Source organism: Carassius gibelio, chromosome A15, assembly GCF_023724105.1.
Source record: "Carassius gibelio isolate Cgi1373 ecotype wild population from Czech Republic chromosome A15, carGib1.2-hapl.c, whole genome shotgun sequence".
Lineage (NCBI taxonomy): Eukaryota > Metazoa > Chordata > Actinopteri > Cypriniformes > Cyprinidae > Carassius > Carassius gibelio.
In genome coordinates, this window is record NC_068385.1 from 23,892,383 (window position 1) to 23,914,762 (window position 22,380).

The 22,380-nt window shown below is 35.3% G+C and overlaps 2 protein-coding genes across 2 annotated transcripts; both read right to left on the minus strand.

Moving 5' to 3' along the window:
* Nucleotides 1-2,967: 2,967 nt before the first annotated feature.
* Nucleotides 2,968-12,959, minus strand: LOC128028769 (4F2 cell-surface antigen heavy chain-like). The gene is made up of 9 exons (XM_052616091.1): nucleotides 12,704-12,959; nucleotides 11,033-11,415; nucleotides 8,745-8,909; nucleotides 8,137-8,240; nucleotides 7,544-7,621; nucleotides 7,367-7,422; nucleotides 6,586-6,781; nucleotides 4,306-4,413; nucleotides 2,968-3,994 (listed from the first exon to the last, which is right to left on the minus strand). Exons 2-9 carry the CDS (start codon nucleotides 11,406-11,408, stop codon nucleotides 3,617-3,619), a joined length of 1,461 nt encoding a protein of 486 aa, XP_052472051.1. The 5' UTR covers nucleotides 11,409-11,415; nucleotides 12,704-12,959; the 3' UTR covers nucleotides 2,968-3,616.
* A 672-nt stretch (nucleotides 12,960-13,631) lies between these two features.
* Nucleotides 13,632-22,127, minus strand: LOC128028772 (protein phosphatase 1A-like). The gene is made up of 6 exons (XM_052616100.1): nucleotides 21,475-22,127; nucleotides 16,281-16,852; nucleotides 15,312-15,429; nucleotides 15,011-15,125; nucleotides 14,724-14,787; nucleotides 13,632-14,612 (listed from the first exon to the last, which is right to left on the minus strand). The coding sequence occupies exons 1-6, from the start codon at nucleotides 21,878-21,880 to the stop codon at nucleotides 14,592-14,594; spliced, it is 1,296 nt and encodes a 431-aa protein (XP_052472060.1). The 5' UTR covers nucleotides 21,881-22,127; the 3' UTR covers nucleotides 13,632-14,591.
* Between the last annotated feature and the right edge of the window lie 253 nt (nucleotides 22,128-22,380).

A 22,380-nucleotide genomic window follows, 5' to 3' on the forward strand; every position in this document is an offset into this window, starting at 1 on the left:
TGCCTATTTATACTTCACATATTTTACTTCTTGGTATCTCCGACAAATCACCAACAAATGCCTGAAATCAGAGGCAAATCGATGCTCATTTGAGTGAATGATCGTCCCTTTTTTAAGATGCAGTCAAAGAGAAGTGCTGATGCCTTGAAGATCCCCAACTGCAACCTCATGTCCTGTAGAGGGAAATATGTTTTGACTGGAAATTAAGGTTATGTAGTGTGGGAAAATAAACAAAAACAGTAATACAACGAATTTGAAACTTGTTTGGGGGCGGCATTGCACTTTCACCCTATTGAAAAAAACACAGCATATGCTGGTTAGGTGAGTTTTGAAGCTGGGATGCTGGTTTGAGCTGGTCCTTAGCTTGTTGGACCAGTTTAGGACCAGCACATGATCAGCTAAGGATCAGCTTAAACCAACTCAAACCAGCATCCCAGCTTCAAAACTTACCTACTTTTTAAATCAGTTTTTCTGAAGGACATGACAAAGGGAGAGTGAGCAAACCTGGCTTCCTTTCACGACTCATCCTTGATCTGATCTTCTGCTTATGACTGACAAACCAGATTTTAGTTTGCCTGGTAATCACTAGAACAATACAGCTATAAACAGAATATCAGGAACCTCGCAATTAACCTTAATCCTAAAAAAAATATGCATAAAGATATGACTTGATTTAAGGACTTTCATCTCAGCACTCCTAAAAATCTGGCATTAGGCTGTCAGCCTCTTCAGGGATACAGCTTCACCTTAAAGCCTTTATAGAAATGCAGTATAGTAAGCGCAAAATAGATTTGGAAACCTAGATGTGAGACATTTATGACACTGTATTAGTCTCATTCAAACTCTTGTTTTTGTTCAGACAAGCTTCTTTTGCTTCATAACATTATTTAAGTCATTAGGTTCAAATGAATGCAATCTTTTTCAGCATGCAAATGTTTATTTACAGTATAAATGAAATTGTCTTTGGTGCTCAGTATTACATTTGGTAGACCAACTCTTGTTTTCTGAATTAAACGATGAATAATGCTACTATTAAAATTCCACAGTGAACAATATGATTTAATTTCTCTGTTTTGGCTGAAACTGGCTTTTGTTTTTTAATGTGCATTATCTCATTCACTAAACCGTTAACTCCCTTCAGATCAATTGAAAACAGATTAGTAGATGAATCAGATCTATCTCATTGTTTGGAATCGTGTAGAGTGGCAACAAAAATCATCACTGTCAATGACACAACAGACCAGATTGCGCATTCTTTTATATGAGTCCAACTTTAAACAGTTACTGGAAAGAATGTAACAGGAATGAAAGTGTAAGTCATTACTCTACCTTCCCAATAGATTGTCATGATGCTTTGCTCCATCTCATATGAAAAATCTAAAGCAAAGTAAATACTTCAAAGTACATGTTGTTTACATAATAAAAAAGAGAGAATAATCTTATTAAAATGATTTACTGTAGCAAAATGATTGTATTGTTTTTTTGTTTTTGTTTTTATCTGATGAGTTTTGGATTTTATTATGGATTTGTTTGTTGCATGTTTTTAATTTACAAAAAAAGTGTTTAGGTTTTGCACAGCATTTCTTTAGCATGAAGCATGTATAAAATAAACATTTTTAAAAACTGTTTATTTTGACATTTCATTTTCCTGTCTTTTACACACTTACAGTAAGTGTACAGTAAGTACAAAAATGGGTGTTAAATACTATAAAAATAACGCTATTTTGGGGGTCAACTTGCAGGAAATGCAATCATGACAGACTTGTAGAAGTTTAATTTCTCATATTTCATATGAGTATTTGAATGTAAAAATATATTTTCAAGCATTTGTCATCTTTTAATTAAAACCACAATGTATTTTTTAAGATCCACTCAGATCTTGCATGTATAATCCAAGAAATTCAGAGGACAAAAATGATTGAATGGGTCTCAGGAGGATAATAACACTTACAGGTCAGATATGTTTGAGCATTTTGGAAACACTGTAAACAAATCCCCATTTCTTTTTGGTTAATACGTCCAAATAAGGCGTGCTGGTTTAAGGTTTATGCTGGTTTATGTTTTGGGTCAGTAAATCTGAGAATCTGTGAATGATGAACTGAGCCTCTAGTCTCATGCATGTTTGTGGAAACTCAGTTTCATTTCAAATTGATATTGATTTACAGGGCAAATCTGGATCGACGTTTGATCAGGAGTGCAGGAATAACTCAAAACTGATTTCACTGAGCACTTAATGCACAACATGCACTAGACGTGCCAGAACTTGTGTGTGCAGTGACTGTTTGTATAGCTGAGCAACTGCTTTCACATTAAGAGAATGTGTTAACACATTTTAATACATGTTTATTTTACAGTCACATTCTACAGTATTTTTCTTGTTTATGACTTATAGAGAATGCAGCTTAGAGGAAGATGAGGCCCTTGCTGTTTCTTTACAGCTGGAAATTTGAAAATGTGTTGGATTCATGAATGATTTAACCTTTTCTTGATTCATAATATACATAACACTGAGCTGTAATGCAGCTACCTTAAAACTGGATGTAGTTTGCACATAAATTATGTGTGAGATCAGGAAAAAATGTCTGGAGTTGGGCCTGTTTTTAGAATAAATGTGTTGATGTCAAACCATAACAGCAATGGAGAGCTAGAACCACATGTGTCATCTGTGTGTGTAGTTGTTTTTTGTACTTATACAATAACTTGTACAATACAATACAAAAAAATTATATTAATAGCATAATGTCATTTTAGCTCTTTAAATAACTGATTCAGCTATGGGCCCTTTTGTCCATTTAGAAAAGAATCTTTCTTATAGGTATTTTATGTATCCTAAAACATACAATTAAATCATATTTGCACATAATGATTGCATGATGCAACAAAAAAAGCTTGACTGGAAATACAAATAATTGTTTATAAGGGATATTTTAGGTAGTTTTTTTATATTGTTTTACTTATATTCAGCAACTGATCGAATGTGAGTGTAAAACCTTTCACAATTTCAAATAAACGCTGTTCCTTTGAGCCTCTATTCACCTAAAATAATTAATTAATAATAATAATAAAAATAATAATCTTGGAAAATGTATCATGGTTATAAATAAATGAATAAATAAATAGGTAAAATTGTTTTCAATTACATTTTAAAATATATTCAAATTGAAGACTTTTTTTAACTTTTTTCAAATTTTAATACTTTTTCACAATTTCACCTTTTCACATTTTTTGCAATGTATTACTATTTTAATACTGTAATTTATTTTTACCCTGATAAATAGTGAAATTTAAAAAAGTTTTTACATAACAGTTATTTGAAAAGTAGCAAAAATAAATGAGGCTATGAAGTTTCCCATCATGTAATAAAAATAAAACAATGAAATTTGTTTTTTAATAAGAATCCACCCCCGGATATACTGTAAAAGTGTCCAAAATTGAAAAGACATCCTAATTTAAATTTGCATTAGTTTCTCTTTATATAATTATTAGTAAAGAAAAAAAAGTGCACTCCAATCCGACTGTCAATATTTATTCATTTAATTTAGTTAATCTTAGTAAGAACTAACTAAAACTAAACATCGTTAGTGTTTTAATAACCGAACACAAGCCCTTTTTTATCTTAAGAGTTGTCAGATTCAAACAGTTTTATGATAATGGCCTCGTGTGGCTTCATTTTTATTGACTTTAGAGACACGGGGCCACATCGGTCAAGTCCTGTGCTGGTAACAAACACCCCACCTTCAGGTAGGCTGGGAGCCCAGTCTGGATCCAGAGTGTGAGGTTCAGACCCCAAATTAAACAGGACCAGGAAGTGAACGCAGCCCCATGAGCGCAGGAAAGCTAAAGGAGGTGTGGCTGTAGAATTGAGGCCAGAGGATGGCATGCTGTGATTGAAGGAGAGGAAGGTGAATCTGCCAAAGTGTAGAGCCTCTTCACGAACACGCGACTGACTCAGAGACTGGAAGAGGGCAAGAGGTTGATTCAGCTGATCCAGATCCTGAGGATGTATTTTTAAATAAAATGGCATGCCATAATTTGAATTTCAATTCATCAGCCAGAATGTATTATTTATGTATTTAAATCCTAAAGCCTTTAAAAATGAAGGTTCCAAAAGTGACAGACAAAATAGAACAAGCATTTTGGAATCCTTAATGAACTCAGTGAAACATTTGTTTTTGTTTTTCAAAAGAACGTTTTGTCCAATGGAAACTTCCATGGGTGTTTAAGGGTCTCCATGGAATCAGAGATTCCTAAAGAACCTTAATTTTTAATAAAGGGCCTTCCACAGTTGAACTACAGTTTTCTCACCTGAACTGGATTGACCTCATCTCCGTATCTGATGATGGGTGTCCCAGGTAAAGTCATGATCAGGACTAGAACTGCTCTCTGCAGCTCCCATGGTACTCCTCCACCCACCTGTTATTGGCACAAATACGTGACACTGCATGCGAAGCATTCTTAAAAACATCTCTTGTGAAAATGCAACATGGTTTGTGCCCACCACAACATGTTTTGTTCAATGAATTACTGGCCGTGAGCATAAAGTCATAAAGTTTCTGACCGACCTTCTGACCAATGAATTTAATAACTTTTCCATGACTTTTAGACATGTTTGTAATTACTTGATTAACATTTTAATTTGCATATATATATATATATATATATATATATATATATATATATATATATATATATATATATATATATATATATATATATATATATATACCTGGAAATCACAAATTGAAGTCACCTCTAATAATAAAATTATTTCTTAAAAAAAAAATTATATTTTAATTTCTCTGTGTGTGCAGGTTTTAGCGCTTAAACATGAATCAAACTATATCGGTCTTATTTACTGTAAATAAAAGGTGTTCCTGATTGATGCGTCACAAAAATGATACTATGTTCATGTTATTATCAGATAAATGTTTCTTACAGAACAAATAAACAATAGTTTATTTGCTTACTGTGCCCAAGAGCATGATTGATTGAACAAAAAAAAAATTATGCTTCTAACCACAGGTTGAAAGCTGGAGTTCCGACCACTCAAGTTTGTGAATTTTTGTTGCTATTATTGGTTCAGGAAATACAAATTATTGAACTACTGTATGTTGATAATGACAAAACTCGTGCTCATAGTTGGCTAACAATGCTTTTGGACGTTCTCATAGATCGATTACAAAACTATACAGGTATTCAAGGGCAGGCTATTAGATGGTTTAGATCCTACCTGTCCGATCGCTACCATTTTGTTTACTTAAATGGGGTGTCATCTCATTTATCATCAGTAAAATATGGAGTGCCACAAGGATCCGTCCTAGGTCCCCATCTATTTTCAATATACATGTTGCCCCTTGGTAATATTATTAGAAAATACGGAATTAGCTTCCACTGTTATGCTGATGATACTCAGCTATATATCTCAACGAGACCAGATGAAACTTCTAAATTATCTAAGCTAACAGAGTGTGTTAAAAATTTAAATGATTGGATGACAAATAATTTTCTCCAATTAAATTCGGATAAGACAGAGATATTAATCATTGGACCAAAAAACACTACACAGAATCTTGTAGATTACAATTTGCAACTAGACGGATGTACTGTTACTTCCTCTACAGTCAGAAATCTGGTTGTTATATTAGACAGCAATTTGTCTTTTGAAAACCATATTTCCAATGTTACAAAAACTGCATTCATCCATCTTAGAAACATTGCCAAGCTACGAAACATGTTATCTGTTTCTGATGCAGAAAAGCTAGTTCATTCATTCATAACCTCTAGACTGGACTATTGTAATGCACTTCTAGGTGGTTGTCCTGCTTCGTCAATAAACAAGGTAGTCCAAAATGCAGCGGCTAGAGTCTTTACCAGGTCAAGAAAATATGATCATATTACCCGTACTTGTTAAAAATGATCATTACTTACCTATAAGCCCCTAAATAGTTTAGCTCCTGCGTACCTAACTAGCCTTCTACCACGCTACAATCCATCACGCACCCTACGGTCACAAAACGCTGGACTTTTGGTAGTTCCTAGGATAGCAAAGTCCACTAAAGGAGGTAGAGCTTTCTCACATTTGACTAGGATTTACACAAGCTCCAGTCTGGATCCCAAACACCTGAGAAGAGATGATGCTGACCCCTCAGAGGACCTTAGATGATGTTAACCCTGAATCAACAAACATAACTAACAAATATTGCTACAAGTGTGACTGCATCATATAATAATGATTAATTATTAATAATGTTCATAGTCTGGCTGACTACGACTTGTATAAATTTTTCTAAAAATCCTGTCATACGCGCAAACTGACAGTCACCACTTATAAGCTATTACTAAATATTGTAGAAACATAATTTTCTGTAAAGTTGCTTTGTAATGATTTGTATTGTAAAAAGCGCTATACAAATAAATTTGAATTGAATTGAATTGAATTGAACACACCCCTAAGCAGTCTGACAAAGCAGACCAAGCAGTCTAATGGCTAGCAATATGGGCTTGAATTCGGTCATTTCATACAATGTTTTGGGAATTTTGTTGTCGATAAACCATTAGAGTCAGTTCAGTGAAATGTCCACTCACGGTCCAGCTCGGCCAGTTTTCTTGTGGCATCTGCAGACTGGCCTCCATGGCCTCGGCCACCTCAGACGGAGACAACGGATGGTGTGATGGAGGGATCAGTGACTTTGTAACCAGCTCCACCAGTGAACCATTAACAGCCATGATGGACACATTGAGTGCTGGAAGAGCGTTACCCGTTTGCCTCACCATCAGTATTCTACAACGAGATAACAAGACCCCATTTATGTCACCAAGCCTTAAGCAAGTTTATATAGCACAAGTATTCTAGTATTCTTTTCAAGCTTCTAACCATAGGTTGAGAGCTGTAGTTCTGATCACAAGTTTGTGATTTTTTGTTGCTATTAAAGTTTCAGGAAACAACAAATCATTGAACTGCATTGATACCTATGTTCAGCCAGACCAGATAAATATTACGACCTAATGCCATGTAAAGAGATTATTCCTCCTACTTAATTTCCTCTGAATAGGACTCCTTTCATTAATTCATAGACAAATCTTCATAGCATGCATATCTCCAGGTTATTGTGTCTATTATTACTTTTCTCGTTTGTTGTCTTTTTTTTGTATACTGTTTCATGCATCCTTACAATAGATCCACTGGTTAATGAAACCTCAGCTATACCATGTTTGCTATCTACAAATTCATATTTCGATTATCTTAATGAGTGTGGTTATATTGTAGATCGAATTATGAATTATTATTAATTGTAAATATTTATATGCTTTACCCTTTTAAACTAATTTGCTACAGCAGTTTGAGTTCAGCTGACAAACGTGCTACCTTTCATCATCTTGTGAGCTGAACTCTTGTATCAGCACATTCCACTCCATTAGGGTCTGTGAAAGCATAAAATCACATCAGTCTTTAAGCAGACACTGGGCATGGGCTCACCACATCGTGCCTCCAAGAAAAACCCACACACTTTTTCCAGATAAAAAGACACGTCAGTGTGTTTACCTTTGCAGAGAAGGCTGCGTCTGTGTCACAGATCCCAAACCCTGATATACCATGCTCCAGCCAATACCTTAATGAGTGCTTGAGAGGAAAATCATACCACATGAGCAATAACGAACAACATGTAAGCAGAAATATGGTCATAAAACAAAAATTCTGACCACATGAATCTTTCGTTCATGTGGTGACATTTAGAGTTGTACTCATCACATTTAATAATAAAAAACCACCTTCATTAAACCCATACTCTAAAACGATAGTGTTAACAAAAATGCAAGCTTGAGATAAAAACAACCATGCAATTTAAGCTTGTTTCTACAAGTCTTTGATCTGTTTTGTGACTTTTGTGTGTTTCATGGGACTCATAGCCAAGTGCTCTGCATTGCACCAGTCAGCTACCCAGCAAGTTTACAACATCAGAAAAAACAGACAGAGATGGTTGTGTGATGCGAACATTTAAATATGTTAGTTTAGAAATCATCGAATAATGTGTGTGTGTGATATAATTTCTCATATCGTGATATAAGATTTTGGTCAAATATATATATATATATATATATATATATATAATCCAGTTTATATGCAATATTCCTTACTTGAATGTACTCTGATGGACCTGACAGTCTCATTGCATCAGTGTTATTGCCAGACTTCTGCTCAAACAGATCCAGCTCACAAAGGTCCAGCATCACTCTCACACCTGAACCATATACAAATTCAATGGATCAGCTAATATTGCTTTATTACAACCAACATAGCCTAATGTTACTAAATAACTGCAAAAATAAGTTAGTTTTCACCATTGTTTAACAAGCACTAAGGGATTTTTTAAAAAAAGTTCTAAAAGACAAAACAAAAAGCATTTGGACACTTTGTGCATGTGAATGTGAAACATGTACAGACTTATGCTATACATGAGACCAGCTGTGTGAACTTGAGGTGAACTGTCTTCATATATCCATTATAAATTACCTCGAGGCCAGTTGAGTTGAGAAAAAAAATGCATAATTTGTTTCCACATGCCACTTTGATATCTTTGTTATTTTAATGTGATGACTTTCAGACATGGCTTAAGTGTCCAAATATTTTGAGACCAGTGTATGAGACAAGAGAAGACTGATGTGACCTAACAGCACCATCTAGAGAATGCCAAAGGTTCCTCAATCCTGTACAAACATTTTCTTAATATTGAAAATATACATACCCTCTTTGCGGCTTTCTGTGATAAGCTGTGTGAATTGCGGAAGTGTTCCCAGACTTTGGTCAATCTCTGTCAGGTTGGTAGGAGAGATCTCATGATGGAATAACCCCTCCAGGATCACTGCCCCGACCCCCAGTGATTTCAGATACAGCAGCCGCTTGGACACCCCTGAATATAAGACATTCACTATCATGCTGGTCATTCAATACAGGAAATGTATTGCTGTTTACTAACATTAGGCCGACTGTACAGTCCATTCTGTGCTGCTTGCACTCCATCACTGACCAAGACACTTCACACATATATATAAATATACCGTGCTTGTTTTATTAGCTATACATTATCAATGGTTGAGATGTGGGCTCCTCTTGAGAAACAGTCCTTTGGTGTGCTACAGTGTGTGTATTCACTGTAATATCAGTACACTGTAAACCCTGATAAGCTCACAGAACTCAAAAAATATTTTGTAACAGATTACACAAAAACATTTAAGTGATGTTTTTAAATGTTTTAAGTTTACATGAACTTAAAAAATTTAATTCCAGTTGCCTTAAATTATCTCAGAGTTATCTTAAATAATTATATTTCTGAACTTATAATTAGGGAGTAATTCACTCATAATTTTATCTATTTTTCAACTCCTATAATGTGGAAAATACACTCAAAATTAGGCTTATGCTGTCCATCCTCAGTCTAAACACAGGCTCTACTCTTCACCACAATGGTAACACTACAAATCCAACATAACATAAACCTTTGTAAAATCTAATATAACACAACATTTATGTATTAACTTATGTCCCTCTATGTTAATCTTGTGTAAAAACACACAAAATAACACTTAATTTCTAAATTTATTTTCCTCGTTTTCTCATGCAAAGCATGCTGGGAACTAGAAAACACAATCATTTTAAGTTCACCTCACTACAACAAATTTTTGAGTTAACAGAACTTATTTAAATTAAGTCCAATGAACTTTGGTTATTATTTGAGTGCAATTAACTAATTTCATTTGATTAATTTCACTGTTCGGTTTTACAGTGTAGTTATATGATATAATATAATTAATGTATTGTAAAAATGATATATTTAATTACAATTTTATTTCAGAAAATGTAAATATGTCTAACTCTTTGTCCAGTTCAACTCAATATATATATATATACACATACACACACACACACACACACACACACACACAAGTGAATAATGTGATGTAAGGTACTGATATTTGCCAGTTGTAGCTTTACGTTTTACTCTATATATATTCATCCCTTTAACATGTATTTTTCATATCTATTTAATTTGAAAGGATGATAAATTTAAGCAAAATGTGATTAACCATTTATGAATAATTAAATAATAATAATAATTATTTTTTAAATCCTAACATTTTCTCCTACAAACAGCACATTTTCCCGTCTACATATTTATTTTCTTATTAAGTGTATACTACACTCTCGAACATAAAGGTTTCCAAAAGAGGTTATTTTTTTTTATTTTATTTTTTTATTTTTTTTTATTTTTTGCAGCAGTGCCACTTTGAACTATTTTTGTCTCCCCAAATGAAACTGTTCAGTTGTTTTTTCTCACAAATACTCCACAATGTCTTAGACTTTGACTTGTGTTATTCATTTTATGCTCTAGGATGGATGAATAAATGGTTTGAATGTTTTGACAGCAGTAGATGAAATCTACCGTCATTGTTACTGCTGTAAATGGAGCGCAGCTGGAGGAAAACAAAACTAGAGGTATTTCGTATTGCTTGGCAGGAAAGTAACCTATCCTACAGAAAAGCATTAAAAACGGCTAGATCCGATTACTTTTCTTCTCTTTTAGAAGAAAACAAACATAACCCCAGGTATTTATTCAATACAGTGACTACATTTATCGAAAAATAAAGCCTCAACAAGTGTTGACATTTCCCAACACCACAACAGTAATGACTTTATGAACTACTTTACTTCTAAAATCGTAAATAGAGATAAAATTTCAACCATTCAGCCTTCAGCTACAGCGTCACATCAGACAGTGCACTATATACCCCCTGAGGAACAGTTCTACTCATTGTCTACTATAGGAGAGGAAGAATCGTATAAACTTGTTAAATCATCTAAACCAACAACATGTATGTTAGACCCTATACCAGCTAAGCTCCTAAAAGAGGTGCTTCCAGAAGTCATAGATCCTCTTCTGACTATTATTAATGTTTTTTGTTTAAAGCGCAATATAAATAAAGGTGACTTGACTTGACTTGACTTGTAAATGATGTTTTGATTACAGTAACTTACTGCTGGCATGGCTGACCTCATCACTGTCTGCATCCATGAAGAGTGTGGGATGCAGGCGGTAAAACACATCCCTCTGCCACCAGTGCAGTGAAGGAGACTCCATCCGCGGGCTCTGAATGATTATTGTGATGGCAGCTCCCAGCATTATCAGCCAACCAATCCAGAAGCAAAGCACAAGGCGAGAGCGAAACTTCTTCCATTCTGGTCCTCCTGCGCACTTCTCCAGCTCCTCTCTGCTCAGGGGCTTCCAGATGTGGTGCTGTTGCTCAGTGTCTGGGATGAGGAGAGGTACGGTCTCTGAGCTGTCCAGAGCAGTGAATCGACCTCCAGCAGATGCGCTGCCATAGCCTGGATCACCTTCCACCTTCAGTGTCATCTTGTCTCTGGATGGTACGAGCCATTGAGGAAAAAACGGTTTGCACAAAACTTTATAGGGTTTTATAGTGACTTTAAAGTGTAGGTATCCCACAAGACCAATACAACCACAGCAGCACCATGTTTCATCAAATATCATCAAATATTTCTGGTTTTGTGGCTGATCAATGCTCAATATAAAAAATATAGTCATGTATTATGTCTACTGTATTTTTCGTTCTTTGTTGAATACCTCTAAGTGCTTAATGTTACTAATGTGAACTAATTTACTGAGTAAACCATACAAACTCAGCGTCCAAAAAAAATACCTTAATATTTGTTCATTAATTACTAAAGTCTGGTCGGTTGGTACAGACTTAAAAACAGAAGAAACGACGGTTTGTTTTACACAGACAACAGAATTATGACACATTTATATAATATTAATATTAGCAGTAGTTATGTTTGTAATAATAATTATGACTACATTACGATATTTATTATTAATACATTCTTATTCATTTTAAATTTTTATTTATAATATGGCCATATATATATATATATATATATATTATATATTATATATTATTTTCACAATTAAACAAACCTGTGAATGTGGATTCAAACTATAACTGGTTCCCATAAATATTAATCGAGGTTATTAAAATTAACTAAACCTAAATGGAATATGAATATATATATATATATATATATATATATATATATATATATATATATATATATATATATATATATATATATATATATCATTACATGGAGAAGAAGAAAGATACTTTAACTTTTTGTATTTCAGCAACATTTGTTATTTTTGATTACTTCATGTTAAAGTACTAAATTAACTAAAGCATAATACACTACAACTAAAATCAAAAATTTTAAATAAACTATATAGATAAAACATTGTGGAAAATGACAAAAACAAATGGACTAATACTGTAACTAAAATTAAACAAAATTAAGAAAATATAAAAAACGAATTCAAAATATTAACCAATGATAGAAAAATAACACTCCTATTAAATATTTTAGATATACTTTTTCTAAGTGTTTTAATAACATTTTTATGCTAATTTGCTTTTAGAGATTTAATAAATGAAAGTTTGCAACAGCTCCATGACACATTAGCACAATGTAATTTCATGGTATTCATATCAGTTAGTGTTTCTCATAATTTATTCATTTATTATTAAGTATTTCTTGGTCCGTATACTTAATGTTATGTCACTGAATACTGTAAAATCCTCCCACCAGTGAATTCTAGTCTCAAAGACAAGATATTTGAGCTTTAGTACTCACCTGTTGGGAACGTCTGACAGCGCAAGCTTCTCTCTGACTCTGACGGTGCTTTTTGTTTCAGTTTTCGTTTTATTGTAATGACAAACACACCAGTGCTGTTGCAGTGAAGAACAGGTTAAACTTCAGTGAGGTCCAAATGCTCACGTATCCTTCAGCTTCTTGTTTTAAACTCTCTTTGTACATTAAAGTATGACAGTTCCACCAAAGATGAGGTTTCAGTAATTAGTATAGAGGCGTCAAGACCCATGACACCTCAGTCACACATTCTACAGAGACTGTGGAACATTCACTATAGGTCAAGTGGCACTGGGGGAGTTTATTAATAACTGGAGTGAAGTAATTACTGGTGTATACCAGTCTATACATGCAAAAACAAAAAATTGTTGTCAAAGCTGCTCAGGGACCTTTACCAATGAAACAGCTTCTCTACTGAAAATCTGCATTAGATATCTCAAAATGGTTAAAAAAAAAAAAAAAAAATTGTAGAGAATTGAATATTCTAAAGAAAGATAAGCTTCATAAATGTCTGTTGTTCAGAGGGCTAACAGCAAATGAGAAATATTAGATGTAATACTAATGTCAGGAGCCACATGATAAGAAATACTTCTGCATCTGATCTATAATGAATAACTTAACATATTTTAAATGAATTCATATTCACTTATATCTCTGTTTGTGCCTTTTCAGAAAAGCATGTATTTCTGTAAACTTTTGAATAGTGATATACTGGATACAGTACAGGCACAAAAAAAAAAGAAAAGTTTTTGGACAATTCATCCACTCACAACGTCTGAGCTCTTCATGTATGATTTCATAACAATTTAGACTCACAAAATGACAGAGAGTGCTTTTATACGGAATGAGTCATGTGTTTGAAAACAGATATCTGTACTATAGTAAAACCGAAATAACCAAGGGAGACTTCAAGTACCCATTATAAAGTTTTACAGATGTTCATTTTAATATATTGTACAGGTTTGGTTACATAAATCAAAGCTCTCTGAAAGTAAAGAGAGCTTAACATCCATTAACAAATAAAGCAAACATATTTATAATGCACTTATACATTGAAATATCTTAAATATGTTTGGAAATCTCGGGTCAGCCATGAAGTCAGTCATGAAACAACCTATAACTGTAATGTTACATAAAAGTAATTATTTAAATACATATAGAAATGTGTTACTGCTAATAAGGTACATTTATTTAAAGGTGATTTGTGTAATTTAATGGGAATCAGTTATGTATCCCAAATACAAGTGGATTGACAATTAAGTGTTTAATTTAATTTAATTTAATTTAATTTAATTTAATTTAATTTAATTTAATTTAATTTAATTTAATTTAATTTAATTTTGTAATCTTACTGATAACTTGGGCTCTGTGGCATTTTAAAGTTTCCATATCAAAACATAATTTATTTTTTATTTTTGAAAAATAATAATAATAATAATAATAATAATAATAACAATAACAATAATAATAATAATAATAATAATAATAATAATAATAATAATAATAATAATAATAATAATAATAATAGTGGAATATTGTGCCCTTGAAATCTTTAATCAAAAACACTAACATTTCCATCTGGTGGCACTAGTGGTACATTACGCACTTCACCTTTAAGTAAAGTAAAATCCTTATATTTTCCATTAAAATCTTAACATGATGTCCGTGTTTAATGCTTTACTTTCATGAAAGCATTTGATAAACCTTCATCTTCCCCCATTTCTGTTTACAATACACAACATTGATTTAAAAAAAGAAATAGTTTGGCTAAATAATTTGACCTCTGTAAAACAGGTGGCACACAAACGTCCTCCTCACATTATTACATTCCAGAGAGCCAAGGCTTGATTCTTGAGCTCCATCGTAATGGCCACTAGATGGAGTCATCAGTATCCTTAAAAGAAGACAAAATAGTGGAAAATTGTTGATGTTAGTAAACTGAATATATATAAACCTGTTGAGGAATAATATAATACGGCTTTAACATGTATGTATGCATACATACCATCGGATCAAGAGATCTGAAAGCTGCTGCATATTTTTGATATGCACCAATTATGCAATCTTTCCTGCAGAAAAATAACAAAACAGAGATTGAGAAAACGTGTGAAAGTTGCAGTGTCACCTATATACCGTGCCCTCCACTAACATTGGCCCCCTTGGAAAAAAATTAGCAAAGACAGCTGTGACAATAAATATGCATCATTTATCTTTTTAAACTCTCATTAAAAAAAAAAAAAAAAAAAAAAATCTAAAAAATTAGTGTAGGGCACTGTATTAGTGTCCACTTACTTGGATGAGATTCCTCCACTTGGTGGGAGGCCGGGGATATTTTCAGATGCCAGGAATTTCATCACATAGAGCAGGTCAGGTTCCTTGTCTTTAGATCTGATCAAGTTAATGATCTCTGAGTAACACGAAAAACACACACACACACACACACACACACACACACTTTTATATACAAAATCTTACATTTAGAGTGATATTTAATCTAATGTGCTTTCTTTTCTTTTCTTTTTTTTTTTTTCTTTTTTTTTTGCATCATTATATAGTTTAAAACCTTTTATATCGGATCAAATGGTGGAATTACCTGCCACTTTTTGCTCAATGACGCGCTCTAGCTCCGCCTCCTGTTGCAGTGCCTCTGGGGTCACCTTGGGGGCGCCGTCAAAGCAAATAATGATGATGCTGATGTTGTCCAAACTTCCCTGAAAGATAAGAATATAAAATCCTGCTCACAAAAATCAGCTCAATAAATAAATTAGAGTAAATCAATGTACCTTACTATTTCATATCACTAAATATTGAGTTCATGAATCAAGATCAGTCTGTTATAGGCAGCTAGTTATAAACCAAAGGACCGCTTGGCCTTGTCAAATGAATGTTCATAATTCTGAATCCCACTCATAATCCCCTCTCACTTTCTCCTGTTATCTTTCTATTTAAAGAACAGGACCTACAGAACAGGTCAAGCTGACTCTACGATGCGCTCTGTAATCTTCCTGGCCTCAAAATGAGGCAGGGAGATATCATTATTTAATATTATGTAACCCAAATGACTAATCATTTTAAGTACTTTATCAAGGCATTCCTAAACTTGTTTAATGTTTTAGAAGGTGACGGCATTACTGGCAACTCAATATCGACTTCGCATCAGACTTGAGTTATTGTCTTGCCAGATCTGACTTGTCAAATTTATTTTAAAGTTTATTCTTACCAAGAATCACCCACTTGAAAAAGAAGAAACATTAAAAAAATAATAATAATAAATAAATAACCATATATTGTTTTAGGAGTCATTCAATGGTAGGAGTTGTATAAAATTAGAGGAAAAGTAGAAATATAGCTAAATATTTTGCACATAAGGAAACAGAATATAAAGTTTTGTTTGTTGATATCTAAAGTATTTGCTAAAATGCTAAGTGGCTCAAATAAACAGAAAGAAAGAAACGTATTTGTGATTTTATCTTTATTTAAATTACTGAAAACCATTCTCGTTGGAGCTTAAACGTATGACCTGTGGCCAAACCAATGGGATCCTCTCTCTGCTGTCACCAACCTTATAGAGGCAGAGGTCAATGACCTGTGAGCAGATCTCCCTCAGATCATCACAGACCTGCAGACGGTTGCGCACAAATGCACACAGCTCCTCATTCCCGATGGCGTCCCAGACTCCATCACAAGCCACCACCAGGAACTCATCTCCTGGGCTCCGCTGCAGCTCGTACACCTCTGGTTCAGGAGACACCAGCTGTTCGGTCTGAGTCCTCCATTCCACCTCCTTAAAGCTGAAGTCACCAAGGGCGCGGGACACGGCCAGCGAGCCGTTGATGCGCTGCAGGGTGACGGAGCCGCCGGCGTTCTGGATGCGCTCTTTCTCACGCGGGTTTATAGGTTTGTGGTCCTCCGTGTAGAAGACCACCTGGCCATCGCGGCAAAGGAAGGTCCGTGAATCACCGCAGTTGATGAAGTAGATGTTTCGTGGAGAGATCATGACAGCAGCTGCTGTGGATCCACTGTGGTCCCAGCTGTCATCGCGGGACAGGGTGTGCATGTGACGGTCTATGTTAAGGAAGCCAACTCTGATGCCATCTTTGACCTGGTCTGTATCCTCGTCCACCATCACACAGCCTGATTAGACAATCATATAACTGGGTCAAACACTGTGACATAAGATCCAACCCTGCCGTTCAACCTACTCGACTGTTTAACCTTACATTACTTCATGTGTTCAAAAATATTAATAATTGGCCTACTAGTGAATTTCTATCTTCTGCTGAACACAGAAGAAGGTATTTTCACTGACTTCCACTGTATTTTATTATCTGAGTCAATGGTCAACAGTTATAAACCATATAACATCCATCATCTTCTTTTGTGTTCATCAGATGAAAGAAATTCTTACAAGTTTGGAACTTGAGGAAGAGTAAATGGATTTTGAATTGGAAAATCACCAATTTTTTGGTGAACTATCCCTTTAATGCTTTTTTAAAAGTAAAAATATTTGTTACACTTTATTTGTAAATGCACAAATAAGTACAGGGTACACTTTATTTCACAGTACGTGTACTAACATGTACTTATAGTTTACTTGCAGTGTAATTATCTAAGAAGTTCTGGTGATACAAGGTAACTACATGGGGTAGGGTTAGGTTTAGGGGTAGGTTCAGGGTTAGTACCTAGTTATTCCATAGTTATTGTAATTACTATAATAAGTACATAGTATGTACATGAGGAACATACAGACTTTATTAAAGAGTTTGGTGATTTTACATCCGAGTTAGTTCTGGCTGCAGATAAAGTTTTAATAGTTGGTGATTTTAATATCCATGTCGATAATGAAAAAGATGCATTGGGATCAGCATTTATAGACATTATGAACTCTATTGGTGTTAGACAACATGTTTCAGGACCTACTCATTGTCGAAATCATACTCTAGATTTAATACTGTCACATGGAATTGATGTTGATAGTGTTGAAATTATTCAGCCAAGTGATGATATCTCAGATCATTATTTAGTTCTGTGTAAACTTCATATAGCCAAAATTTTAAATTCTACTTCTTTTTACAAGTATCGATGAACCATCACTTCTACCACAAAAGACTGCTTTTTAAGTTATCTTCCTGATGTATCCAAATTCCTTAGCATATCCAAAACCTCAGAACAACTTGATGATGTAACAGAAACTATGGTCTCTCTCTTTTCTAGCACGTTAAATACAGTTGCTCCTTTACGCTTAAGGAAGGTTAAGGAAAACAGTTTGACACCATGGTATAATGAGCATACTCGCACCCTAAAGAGAGCAGCCCGACAAATGGAGCGCAGCTGGAGGAAAACAAAATTAGAGGTATTTCGTATTGCTTGGAGGGAAAGTAGCATATCCTATAGAAAAGCATTAAAAACTGCTAGATCTGATTACTTTTCTTCTCTTTTAGAAGAAAACAAACATAACCCCAGGTATTTATTCAATACAGTGGCTAAATTAACGAAAAATAAAGCCTCAACAAGTGTTGACATTTCCCAACACCACAACAGTAATGACTTTATGAACTACTTTACTTCTAAAATCGATACTATTAGAGATAAAATTGCAACCATTCAGCCGTCAGCTACAGTATCACATCAGACAGTGCACTATAGACCCCCTGAGGAACAGTTCCACTCATTCTCTACTATAGGAGAGGAAGAATTGTATAAACTTGTTAAATCATCTAAACCAACAACATGTATGTTAGACCCTATACCATCTAAGCTCCTAAAAGAGGTGCTTCCAGAAGTCATAGGTCCTCTTCTGACTATTATTAATTCCTCATTGTCATTAGGATATGTTCCCAAAACCTTCAAACTGGCTGTTATTAAGCCTCTCATAAAAAAAACACAACTTGACCCCAGAGAACTTGTTAATTATAGACCAATCTCGAATCTCCCTTTTCTGTCCAAGATACTAGAAAAGGTGGTATCCTCACAATTATATTCCTTCTTAGAGAAAAATGGTATATGTGAGGATTTCCAGTCAGGATTTAGACCGTATCATAGTACTGAGACTGCTCTCCTTAGAGTTACAAATGATCTGCTCTTATCATCTGATCGTGGGTGTATCTCTCTATTAGTTTTATTGGATCTTAGTGCTGCGTTTGACACAATTGACCACAACATTCTTTTGCATAGACTTGAACACTTTGTTGGCATCAGTGGAAGTGCATTAGCATGGTTTAAATCGTACTTATATGACCGCCATCAGTTCGTAGCAGTGAATGAAGATGTATCATATCGATCACAGGTGCAGTATGGAGTACCTCAAGGCTCAGTACTAGGGTCACTACTCTTCACGCTTTATATGTTACCCTTGGGGGATATCATCAGGAAACATGGTGTTTGCTTTCACTGTTATGTTGATGATACTCAGCTCTATATTTCCTCGCAGCCCGGTGAAACACACCAATTTGAAAAACTAATGGAATGCATACTCGATATAAAAAATTGGATGACGAGTAATTTCTTACTGCTAAATTCAGAAAAAACAGAGGTGTTAATCATAGGGCCTAAAAACCCTGCTTGTAATAACCTAGAACACTGTCTAAGACTTGATGGTTGCTCTGTCAATTCTTCGTCATCAGTTAGGAACCTAGGTGTGCTACTTGATCGCAATCTTTTCTTAGAAAGCCACATTTCTAGCATTTGTAAAACTGCATTTTGCCATCTCAAAAATATATCTAAATTACGGCCTATGCTCTCAATGTCAAATGCAGAAATGTTAATCCATGCATTTATGACTTCAAGGTTAGACTATTGTAATGCTTTATTGGGTGGTTGTTCTGCACGCTTGGTAAACAAACTACAGCTAGTCCAAAATGCAGCAGCAAGAGTTCTTACTAGAACCAGGAAGTATGACCATATTAGCCCGGTCCTGTCCACACTGCACTGGCTCCCTATCAAACATCGTATAGATTTTAAAATATTGCTTATTACTTATAAAGCCCTGAATGGTTTAGCACCTCAGTATTTGAATGAGCTCCTTTTACATTATACTCCTCTATGTCTGCTACGTTCTCAAAACTCAGGCAATTTGATAATACCTAGAATATCAAAATCAACTGCGGGCGGCAGATCCTTTTCCTATTTGGCGCCTAAACTCTGGAATAACCTACCAAACATTGTTCGGGAGACAGACACACTGTTGCAGTTTAAATCTAGATTAAAGACCCATCTCTTTAACCTGGCATACACATAACATACTAATATGTTTTTAATATCCAAATCCTTTAAAGGATTTTTAGGCTGCATTAATTAGGTAAACTGGAACCGGAAACACTTCACATAACACCGTACTTTCTACATCATTAGAAGAATGGCATCTACGCTAATATTTGTCTGTTTCTGTCTTATTCCGAGGTCACCGTAGCCACCAGATCCAGTCCGTATCCAGATCAGAGGGTCACTGCAGTCGCCCGGATCCAGTACGTATCCAGACCAGATGGTGGATCAGCACCTAGAAAGGACCTCTACTGCCCTGAAAGACAGCGGAGACCAGGACAACTAGAGCCCCAGATACAGATCCCCTGTAAAGACCTTGTGTCAGAGGACCACCAGGACAAGACCACAGGAAACAGATGATTCTTCTGCACAATCTGACTTTGCTGCAGCCTGGAATTGAACTACTGGTTTCGTCTGGTCAGAGGAGAACTGGCCCCCCAACTGAGCCTGGTTTCTCCCAAGGTTTTTTTCTCCATTCTGTCACCGATGGAGTTTCGGTTCCTTGCCGCTGTCGCCTCTGGCTTGCTTAGTTGGGGTCACTTCATCTACAGCGATATCGTTGACTTGATTGCAAATAAATGCACAGACACTATTTAAACTGAACAGAGATGACATAGCTGAATTCAATGATGAACTGCCTTTAACTATCATTTTGCATTATTGAGACACTGTTTTCCAAATGAATGTTGTTCAGTGCTTTGACGCAATGTATTTTGTTTAAAGCACTATATAAAAAAAAAAAAAAAAAAAAAAACAGGACTGTAAAATAAAGTGCTACCAAGTACAGAGTAGCAGGTATTACTATGTAATTACTATAGGGTAAGGTTTGTCTGTACAATTATTATGCATAATTTAATGTTAATGAGTATTGGTAGGTATTACAAAAAATATCTAGAAAAAGTAATTTTTAAAAGAATTTTAGTCGACAAAAAGTCCTAAAAAGTCTATAATAATAATGGTAGCACTTTATTTTACAGTCCTGTTCCTCATGTACATACAATGTACTTATTATAGTAATTACAATAACTATGGAATAACTAGGTACTAACCCTGAACCTACCCCTAAACCTAACCCTACCCAATGTAGTTACCTTGTATCACCAGAACCTTCTTAGATAAATACACTGTAAGTACACTATAAGTACATGTTAGAACACGTACTGTAAAATAAAGTGCAACCTTAATAATAATGAATAAAAAAACACCATCATGACATGAACAATACCTCACAGCTCTTTTTACTTTGCCAATAAGTAACCACCTGCAGCAGTCTAAAGCAAGAAACTGACAACAAGCAACCACCTTGAAGACCAGCAAATGATTGTCCTTAGCAAATATTGAGGTGAAAGTAATATTTTAGACTTTCAATTTAAAAATTTAGTTTACATTTGGAAGTTGCTGACATGTAAAAGCACAACATCACTAATGGTTTGCATGTACAAATTCCATCATTTTGTGTTTCGAGACTGATAATCTGCATATAATCGTTGGAGTACCTGTGTCGAGAATAAAATCCAGCAGGTGTTTGGAGCAGTACTGAGCCACCATTCTCCCCGCATGTCCGTCGTACACGGCAAAATAGCTCCAGTCTGGCAAGGCATCGGTCATCTCTGGCATGCAGGCGTGGGAATCCTCCATCTCGGCACGCCAACCCTGCATACTGGCCATGGCGTAGTTAATGCCCAATTTCGACCCGCCTTCTGCTGTCTCTTTCTCCAAAACGGGCCGTTCTAGGTAGGGTCTGCCCTGCACGTCCTCTTCGTTTTCAGAGTACTCATCATCAGCTCCCGGCTCCCGTCGGCCACCCTTGAAGAAGAAGGTCACCATCTTCTCGGTTTCCTTCACCAGCTGCCGCAGGAAGGAGGGCACCTCCATGTTGCTGGCCCGCCTGGCGGTTCTCATGGCCACCTGGATCCTTTGCTTCAGTCTCCTACTGTTCCTCAAACTCCTCTTTCTGCTCCTCCGAAGCCGATCCAGTTCCTCCCGTTGAGTTGGAGTCAAAATAGGAGGGACTATTGCTGGACAAACACAGTGTTAATGCATGCAATTAGTGTTGTGTCCTAAATATGTTTGAGCAAGCTTCTGTTTTCCCCAAGGAAATCCATTGGACTGTTCTAATGCTATGAACTCTTGTGATTCTGGGTGTGTTTATTACTTTCGCCAAGCCTTGTCCTCTTACTCGCCACGTTCTGATTGGCTAATCTACTTATGTTGACTCATCCTCAGACAGTGTTCTGTCTCTCCTGTCATCTGTACACCCTCATGTAATCCCGACTTCGTAATGTGTCTGGATTAGTTAGTGTGCACACATGCAGTGTTTCATAATGAGCATCCAAACAGGACGGATTTAAATGTCACGTGCAATGTTCACAATGAGCTTTTGCTGGGATGTGATTTCGATT